The 9,992-nt window shown below is 38.5% G+C and overlaps 1 protein-coding gene across 1 annotated transcript; it reads right to left on the bottom strand.

Annotated features, from left to right (window-relative positions):
* Window positions 1-796: 796 nt before the first annotated feature.
* Window positions 797-9,642, bottom strand: LOC120091108 (uncharacterized tRNA/rRNA methyltransferase slr1673). Its single transcript, XM_039048946.1, has 4 exons — window positions 9,326-9,642; window positions 7,985-8,282; window positions 7,636-7,686; window positions 797-1,366 (listed from the first exon to the last, which is right to left on the bottom strand). The coding sequence occupies exons 1-4, from the start codon at window positions 9,571-9,573 to the stop codon at window positions 968-970; spliced, it is 996 nt and encodes a 331-aa protein (XP_038904874.1). The 5' UTR covers window positions 9,574-9,642; the 3' UTR covers window positions 797-967.
* Between the last annotated feature and the right edge of the window lie 350 nt (window positions 9,643-9,992).

Genomic DNA, 9,992 nt, shown 5'->3' with positions numbered 1-9,992 from the left:
CAATTAATTTTGGATGAATTAATTTTTGGTGAATAAATTTTTGTGGTGGAAATTTTTTTGTGAATTAATTTGGTAGGTCGGTTGTTAAAACTGCAAGTGAGAATTTAATAAGGAGCATAAAAGTAATTGTATAACCAAAAAATTTCCATCATCAAGAGGATAAAAAAATACAAAATAGAACTCCAAAAGAGTCATTTTTGTCAATACAACGTTAGTTTTATTTAGAGTGGCTAACCTTAATTTTGAATTGTTTGTTAATTGAAAGTTTTCCATGTTTCCCCCTCACTCAGTTTTTATGATGTGTTTCAAATGTTGTGATCTAGATTCTATCAAAAAGTGTGTGATGGGACATACTTGGTGGTTGACTGAAACAAATGTTCAAGAGTGTTATATAGTTTGTGATATATTTTATCTGATTTTTAAGGGATACTCTATCGATTTTTTTTTTTTTTTTTTATAGATTTTGATATAATGAAGTTTATGTCTAACAATTTTCACACTGAAAAGTCTTGTTAGCCATTTTGAAAAAAAATAATAAAAGAGTTTGACAATGGTGTTATAGTTATGTTAAAATCTATTGTCGGCATGTCCTTTGGGGTGCGGTGACACACAATTGAGACACACCTACTGCTCATTAACATAACAAAAATGATATATTAGTAACCTACAAGTATTTTACTATTACTTTTGTTCCCAACTTTTTTGTTATTGATATTAAATTATCACTAGTTTACTATTTTTAATTGAATATGGTACATCAATAGGAAACGTAAAAATATCGATAAAAATATCAACATATCAACAAAAAAATTTAATACTACAATATCAATTCAAATGTCCCCTATGTAGATTGTTTAAACTATGCCGACTGTACAAAACTGTGTCAACTGCAATTCAAAATTTTTGCAAGAATAACACTAATGCCCTTCCTGTCCATCACTCAAAATGTAATCAAATAAGAAAGACATCAAATATGACTATTGTTTTCAGCCTGTAGCATGTACAAGAAAATTCCTCCTGCAACTGAGACATTGAGGGACTCGAAACCACCCGCCATTGGAATGCTCAAAAGCTCACAAACATGCCAAGATTTTCCAGACAGACCACTCCCTTCGCAACCCAAAACCAAACACAACGGAAATTCTTTCAAAGAATTTGCAAACTGTTGCGAAAGAACCGATACACGTTTTGGTTCATTGCTTTCAGGATGGCCAGCCAGCATTTTCATTTGGAATTTATTTTTTAGAACCTCAAGATGATTCCAAGTGCCAGAGACTATTGGAAGCTGAAAAGATGCTCCTCGCGAGGCTCGGAGAGCCTTCTCGTTGTATGGATCACAACACCCAGGAAGCAGAAAAACACCATTCTGTTTGACATAACCGAAACGAATATATACCAGAGGATGTTAAAAGCTTGTGAGAAAATGGAGTTCTAAAAGTTCTGAATTTATCTTTTATAATAAAGTAAAATTCTTTAAGAAGGAATATAAAATTGAAACAATTGCCAAGATGCACCCTAATAACAAATTTTAGAACACACCGATTCAAGCTCAGAGGTTTCTAGACCTTCTCCAAACAAGTTAAACTATATAGAAAAAGGATGCATAAAAAGAATGTAATATTTTTAAACGTAGCATCTCATATCTATCAGCAGTTTGATAGGCCTTAGCCTCAATCTTCCTTATCAACACCAGTGGAGAAGATTCAAGAGCTCCTTGATGGCACTTAAAATTGCTATCTCGTTCAACTTAGTTCAGGCTCATTCTTTGATTTTATAAATTTATTTCATGATTTTATAGTTTTCGGGCATAAAGAAGGTAGATGAACCCTTAGGGCAGAAACCGGGTTTAAATGGACCATAACAAAGCCTTAAATCATCCTCGGCCAAAGAAGAGGATAATTACAAAAATGCCCTTAAGGGCTAGTGCTGCAGCGCCATTGAGCACTTGCACGCAGTGCCGTAGACAAAAGCAACGACAGACGTGAATGCAGCAGCGCCCCTCAGTGCTATCAAGCGGTGCTCTTTATAGTGGATGCATTTGAAGAAAGCATTGCGGGGCTCTCCTGTGGCGTCACAGCGCCATCGTGGACCGGATACAAATGCCATTCTATACATAAAACGTTGTGTCGCTCTCCTGTAGTACTGCATGCAGTGCTCTGATTACTAGCCTATAGAGATGCAACACTCCAGGCAGCACCATCGACAATTCTATAGGTTGAAAGTAGGATTTTTAATTTAGGGGCATTTAAATAATTGTTTTCATTCCTAGCACTTCCTACTGTCTATTTATTCGCTTTGTTCCCTTGTATTTAGTGTATCAATTCAATAATAAGAAAAAGATCTATATCGTGGTTTTTCTCCCTGTTCTAGGGTTTCCATGTAAGCTGTGTGTTGTTCTCGCTTTTCTCCTTTTCTCTTCTATATTTTATCATGGTATCAGAGCATGGCGACGAGACCCTAGCCGTCATCGACGAGAATCAACCACAGACTTCTTCAGCAGCCTCCATGAGAACCGACGAAGCTCCAAGCGTTGACATCAAAGCAACTATTCAAGCAACTGTGAAGGAATACCTCCAAGCCGCCCTACTACAGGTGATTCCAACCGCCGTCAATGGAGGAACGATTCAGCCCAGCCGAGGTGTTCCAGCCGCTACGCGACGGAGAGCCGGCCACTTCAGTCCAGACCGGAGCCACATTCGACGATCAGAGAATGGCGATCGCTCCCAGCCGAGCCGGTGAATCACTGTAGACGGGAGCGTCGTTCGACAGCCAGGGACTTTCGATCGCGTCGAGCCGCGCCGGTGGGTTGCTGCCGAGTCTCTCTTCCGCGCCGTTCGTCGTTGGGCTAGTCCCAGTCCAGCCGCTGCCTCCTCATGCACCGAGTCGAGCCGACGATCACCTGCAGCCTCCATTCGTGATCAACCCAGCTGACAACTCGAGTCCAACCCTCACGACTGGTTCTGTTCCTATCCAGCCGTCAATAGCTGCGTCCTTTTCAGCCGCGCCCAATCATGGTGGCTCGGCCCAATGCCCTGATGACGTTCGACGATAGTTGGCATACCTCCAACAGCAAATTTCAGACTTGGAAATAATTCTTGGCACAAACCCTCAACCAGTCAACACGGAGAATCCGGTAAATTCGTTCTCTATTTTGCCCAATGCAACTTATTTATCTAGCTCAATGGGAAATTCTGCAGGATTCCTCGTGGGAAAAAAAATTAAATGGCCAAAATTATTTCTCCTGGTCCCAATCGGTCAGAATGGCCTTAGAAGGACGACACAAATTTGGGTACTTGACAGAAGAGATTCTGAAGCCTATCACAGGCGATCCTTAAGAACGGATCTAGAAAAGGGAGGATTCGCTATTACGTTCTGTTCTCATTAATAGTATGGAATCACAGATTGACAGATCGTTACTGTATGCTGCAACTGCCAAAGATATCTAGGAGGCGGCACGGGATCTGTACTCAAAGCGACAGAATGCATCTCGGCTATATACACTACACAAGTAGGTCCATGAGTGCAAACAAGGGACCATGGATGTCACATCCTATTTTAATAAACTGTCATTGTTTTGGCAAGAGATGGACCTATGTTGAGAGATTTGTCTGGAATTGTGCGTAAGATGAGGCGCAATACTCGAAACTTGAAGAAGTCGATCGCGTGTATGTTTTTCTAGCAGGATTGAACTCCAAATTTGATAGTGTTCGAAGTCGCATATTGGGCCAACGACCTACCCCTCTCTTAGAGAAGTTTGCTCCGAGATACGACTAGAAGAGGATAGGTCATGCCATGAATAACCCTGTTACTGCTTCAACTGATGAGATTTCTTTGTATTTTGAATTGTATTTTTGCATATTTTGGCATTGAGGTTCAGATTCGATGAGCGGTTGAAGGCCCAAACATCGATTTTGAGATTTGTTGGGCATTTTCTATAAATTTTATGAGATGTTGATGCATTCTTCTTGGATTTTTCTACTTCTTATTGTTTTCCTTTCCTTGCTTGAATGTCTAGGATGAATATATTGGTAGATTAAATTGACGATTTCATCGTTAATACTTGTATGTTCATTCGTCCACGCTATGCATGTTTTAGGTGTTCGTAATTGCATCTAAAGCATGCTTAATTTGAGTAGCAATAGGTTTTAGTTATACTATGGTTCGATTATTAAGATTCTAGAATCATCCAGTAGCAAAAGATAATGGAACCTAAAGATAATGTTCTAATCAATACAATAGCTTAATACGATTAGCTAAGTAAATAGGCTTGCGTGAAAATACATAGTTAATTTAGGAATCAATATCATATTGGTTTTCCCTAGAGAGTTTGTCCAAACTTTTGTACATTCGATTAGGCTTGAGAAGTAGATAACCCATGAATAATTGCATGCTAAATCAATGAACTGATCCATAGATAGCCCAACAGTCTCTTAATCGGCGAATGTAATCTTGTGTTCACTCTCTCTTTCTCAATCTATTTTACTTTCCGCATTTTAATTTCCTACATTTAATTTTCCGCTGAAACCAAAACCAACCCCCCCATTTTTACTGCTTTCCAAAGACCAACTTAGCTTAGAGAGATTTTATCTTAGGCTCCCTATTGTTCGATCCGAACTTGCCACTTGTGCTACTCAGTAGTATACATAGTTAGTTCGGTGAATTATAAATATTATTTGATTGGCAGAAAGAGGTTTACGACACCCATTCTTTCGCTCTTTCACTTCTCATACTACAAATTTAAGTAGGCACGAAATTTATTTGGTCACGGTGATTCAACAAACTCTTGCAACCAAATTGGCGTCATTGCCAGGGAACCTAGTAGTGTTTCTCAATTAAAAGGCTCACAATTTCTTGTTTGTTCTTTCGTATTTCTTTTCATGTATAACCCAACCCTCTGAAAATCTAGATTGTTGCATTATACAGAGATTGACAAAGAGGAAATGAGACTCAGTCGAGATGCAAGCGCAACAAGCATCACAAATTGAACAAATCCTGTTGAAGACACACAATAAGAAGAGTCGGTGGAAAAAGAAGAGACAATTATGGCAGCATCACAAAACGAACAAATCTTGTTGAAGACACACAACAACAAGCTGAATTGTTTAATCCTAACAAAATAATATCCCAGCAATTCAGCAATCCAATATTGATATTCCCACGCAATCAAACATGGCTCAAGCAAAAATTTCAAACTCATTAGGTTAGTTCTAACTATAAAGCGATGACCCAACAAATAAAGCCTCCACTTATAAACTGCAAACACAATAGCCATCAATTCATGTTCGTGTACAACCTTGCAGTGATGTGTCGGTGGTAGAGCCTGAGTGAAGAAAGCTAACGGCCTATAATCTACATTAACACTGCCCCCACACCTACTCTTGAGGCATCAATTGCAACCACAAATGTTTGAGAAAAATCCAGTAGTCTCAACACCGACACAAATATCATAGCTGATTTTAACCATTGGAATGCCTGCTCATAGTCAAAATTCCACATAAAATTCCCTTTTTAAGGGGCTGAGTCAAAGGGAATGCTATTGATCCATAGTTGGTGAGGCCCAGAAACCTCTCAACTCCTTGATATTTCATGGAATTGGCCATTTATAGATAGCTTCAAGCTTCACCAGATCAGTTACTATACCCTCGCCTGAGATAATATGCCCGAGGTATTCAACTCGACTCACCCCGAACTGACACTTTTTGGAATTTGCTACGAATTGATTAGAAACTAGAACCTCTAGCACTACTAAAAGGTGAATCACATGGTATATTATTGAATTACTATATATCAATATGTTGTAGAAGCTAACATGCATTTCCTGAAATGTGGTCGTAGAATGCCATTCATAATAGGCTGAAACGTTGATGGCAATTTTTGTAGCCTGGATGCCATCACCGAGAACTTATGGTGTCCCTCATGAGTTTGATGCTGGTTTGTATACATTCAAAGAGCGCACTCGAAACCAATTATATCCCGACTTTAAATCTATCTAAGAAAAAACAGTGGCACCAAAAAGTTCATCAAGTAGTTCACCAACAATTGGAATAGAATACTTATCTAGAATCGTGGCTTGGTTCAAGGCTCTATAATAAATACAAAAATGTTAGCTTCCAATTTTTTTAAAATAGAACTTTGACTGGGTTGAATAAGGCCCAATGGCCCACAACAAGAATCCCCCGAACCAACTTTTCAATTTACCCTGTCTTTGACTCTTGGTCCTTCTCCCCCAACTCAGGTGTTGCGGGTTCATCATCTTGATCTTCTCCCACTTGCAAAACCATGATTTGCAACTCCTTGCACTAATGCCCTATGCAAAATTTTTTGTTACACTTGAAGCACAAACCTTTCTCTCTTTTACCCTTCAACTCACTTTCAATCAATTGCCAGAAAGGACCCAATGTTGTGGCTCCTGCTTTTGTCACAAAATTGCACGTCGGTCTTAAAGACGTGGAAACCCCCCATTCCTCAATTAGGGCTGATGACAATCATGCGTGATGGTGACCCGCTACTCCCACTCGAACCCAACCTAGATTACACCGCTCCACTTTTCAATTTTGGGTTGGTAACACTTGTATTTTTATTCTTTTTTTGCTGAATCAGATGGTCATCCTCATTTAATGGAGCCATCATCATCTTGGCCTCCAAGCCCATTAGTTTTCATTTTCATCTCACTTTGGATTTCTTCACTTAGCCCACAAACAAACTTACCCTCCAAGACTCCATTGCTAACGTCTTTCAAACTGATTGAATACTATTCAAATTTCCAGCGATAGTCGTGTATACAATGAATTCTTGTTGCAGCTTCATCAACTATGCATACTTATCTCCATGACCAGACGGTCAAAATTGCTCCAACAAAAGCTTTTGGAGCTCATCAAAACTGCCCACTGGTTTTTTATCCTCTTCCTACTAGTACCAATCCAACGCAAGCACAACACTGTCGCATCCAACTTATCTCTCTCTGACAATCTATTTACAATGAAATACCTCTACATGCATGATAGCCATCCATCTACATTTCTTCTTCTTCCTCCTAAAAATGGGTACCAATAATTTACTCGATCTCATATCAAATAGAGGAACCTCACCATTACTATGTGCATGAATTCCTTCCTTATCCAAAGAACTTTGGTTTAGTCCTTCACTTGCAGGCTCAATCAATTCTTATTCCATCACTTTCTTTGACTTATCAAGCCCCCTCTGAAGAAGTTGACCATCTCTCCAAATTCATCCAACCCTCCATTCGATTCATGATTGGCCTCATCTCCTCCCATAACAGTGTAAATTAGAGATCCATTTTCTTCTCTGTGGCCCACCTAACTCTTGTCAGCTTCAAAGAATCGAGAATCCATCTTGCACTCAAGTTCCAACTACTTCACACCTATCTCCGTCATTTTCTCTTCCAATGTTACAACTCTTCCTTCCATTTTTCCTACCATTCTAGAAACGATTGCTTTGATATAGAAATTGATAGGCCTTAGCATCAATTTATTTATCAAAAGTAGTGGGGAAGATTCAAGAGCTCCCCTATCTCTCCCAATTCTCATAAGAGTACCCAAATACAAATGCTGGTTGTTCAGTGGGAAAAAGGTCAAAGAATGAAAGATAATAATAAGCTGTAGAATTTTTCCTTACCCATTTGAAGGCCAAAGCAGACCTGATTAATGTACCAAGATTGCCTGGGTCCTGCAACAAGTGAAGTAAATCTCATATTAACAAATGGATACTGAATCAATATAGGAATCCCGAACCTGTATCAGTAGTACTTTATAACATCAAACGCTAAGCATAAAGGTCATCATCAAAGCACCATAGGTTATCATGGCGGGCTAGTGCCAGCACAAGGTAGAAAAATCATCTTAGTAGTAAGGATGGAAAGAAGTGGGGAAAAAGATAACTATGTAGTATTTTGCAACAACCTAGAGACAGGAAAATTAGATGCAGCAAATTACAAGACTTTGTTCAACTCCAAATGAAAGAATACCTGGATTCGCTCAAGGACTAATATTCGATGTGGAGAGGGAAAACATCTTTTAAAATCTATGTCTTTTTCATTGCCATCTACACTACAAAAACTGGCAGGTATTCTCATGAGGGCAATTGCATCAATAGATTCTGTTGATTGCATGCCAGAAAGCTTTCTCATCACAGTTGGGCTCACCCGCACAATTCGAACAGATTTATCAACTAGTCCTTCAGGAACCTCAACGTCATCTAGCAGAAGTAGGCACTCCAATGTACAAGTTATCCCATGCAGAGACTCTTGAAATTTGCAAATTTCCCTGTAAAAGACTTAAATTTAGATGTCAGCGCATACAAGACAAATGAAGTCAAGCAAATCACTTTACCACGAAGGATGGCTACTTGAGAAAAATTAACATACAAGACAGAACTAGAACTCCTAAGATTAAAGGGGAGGGAGAGCTAATCTCATGTAAAGGTGTTAGTAAACTATCTCATAGGAAGATCATCAGATAAAGTTTGTCATGCACCAAAAACATTGAACTAGAATATACAAATTGCATTATTTTATTCTAGTTTCTATTCTAATGCTTAGAATAAATTTGAATAATCTACTGTGAAATGATTGGAGCAGATACAAAGACTAGTAGACCACACATAAACTTTCAACAATTCTAACAAAAAATGAACTGCAATATGTGCAAGCATCCACAGTTCCACACAACAGAGAAATAGGATAGTCTTCCTTGCCAATCATGGAGAGAATAACCAATAGATTAAACGGAGTAACCACAAGGACAAAATAAGACTTCAAGAGAGAATTTATGCTGAAATTGTTGCAGGAAAGCACTAATTCGACATAGCTCCAATAATTTATCATTTTGCACATCAATATCGAGTATCCAAAGTTCAAAAAACAGAACCTACATCATAGTTCAATTAGAACATAGTCACAAGCAAATACAACTCTGGATAAAGCTTAAAGGTGCTTCCAAAATATTAAGTCACAAATTTGCTATTACACAGGACTTGATTCCAAGAACTCAATTCTTCAAAACATACACCAGCAAAACACCAGACACAAAACTGAAATGGGGAATTAGAGTATGGACGAAAAATAGCATGAGTGACAAAGTACTAATAACCCATGTTAGAGAATTGTTTATACCATATGATAGATTTGCAAAAGAAATTCAAGGGTTTAGTGTCCCTTGCTCGTGAAATAATGAAATTGAACCAAAAAAAAAAAAAAAAAGAATTCAAAAAATAAAACCCCACATAGACTACTTTGGTTTTTCAATCAAGAGCACGATCATGAACAGAACCCAGAAAATTGGGGCAAAGTAACTGATTAAGAGAGAACCTTATTGGAGTAGCTCCGACGACAAGGACGGTGCCATGGTAGTGGCGATAAGAGGAACTGAAGCGAAGTTTGACGCAGTGCTTAACGAAGGGGTTGGAGGTACTGGTGATGGCTTTCACATGAGAAGGAAGCGAAACTCTTGCAGCAAAATCGATGGTCTCTGCTTGGTTGATTGATGATAGCTTCGATTTGGAAAAGGAAGGTCCGAGTTTCAGATTTGAGGACCAGGAAACGCAGGAGCATTGCATTCTTCTATCTCCCTCCAGCGGCACAGCCTTGTACTGTTTTTCCGGTTTTTATTGAAAGGACAATTTGGAATCCTTGAATCAAACGGATTTGATTAGTTTACATGTCTTGATTAGTTTACATGTGTTGTCTGATTCTTGTTTCTTGTTTCTTAAAAATTACAAACAAAAATATGTTTGTTTTCTTTTCTTATTTCTTAAAATGGATTTGACGTTTGTATTTGTATTTGTATAATATACTTCTAATCGACTAGAGAAAGGGTATCATAGACCTCTCTCTGTCAATCAGATAATATTTATATTCATCGATCAAGAACTTCAACTAACTAGTAGTGTTAGTAGTAAGAACGGGGTCGAATAACAAGGAGCGTAAGATAAGATCTCTCTAAGCTAAATTAGTCTATGGAATACAGTAAAAACGA

The sequence above is a fragment of the Benincasa hispida genome, chromosome 11 (assembly GCF_009727055.1).
Source record: "Benincasa hispida cultivar B227 chromosome 11, ASM972705v1, whole genome shotgun sequence".
Classification (NCBI taxonomy): Eukaryota; Viridiplantae; Streptophyta; class Magnoliopsida; order Cucurbitales; family Cucurbitaceae; genus Benincasa; species Benincasa hispida.
The sequence above is the reverse complement of the archived record's forward strand: the minus strand, read 5'-3'. Positions and strand labels throughout refer to the sequence as shown.

Bases quoted from the DNA above. Each gene is read 5' to 3' on its own strand.
- LOC120091108 (XM_039048946.1), bottom strand. From the start codon at position 9,573: ATGCAATGCTCCTGCGTTTCCTGGTCCTCAAATCTGAAACTCGGACCT. The intron at 7,687-7,984 runs GTATTCTTTCAT...CACTTGTTGCAG, and splicing joins TAGTCCTTGAGCGAATCCAG to GACCCAGGCAATCTTGGTAC. The intron at 1,367-7,635 runs GTAAGGAAAAAT...TATGTCAAACAG, and splicing joins CTGCTTTGGCCTTCAAATGG to AATGGTGTTTTTCTGCTTCC.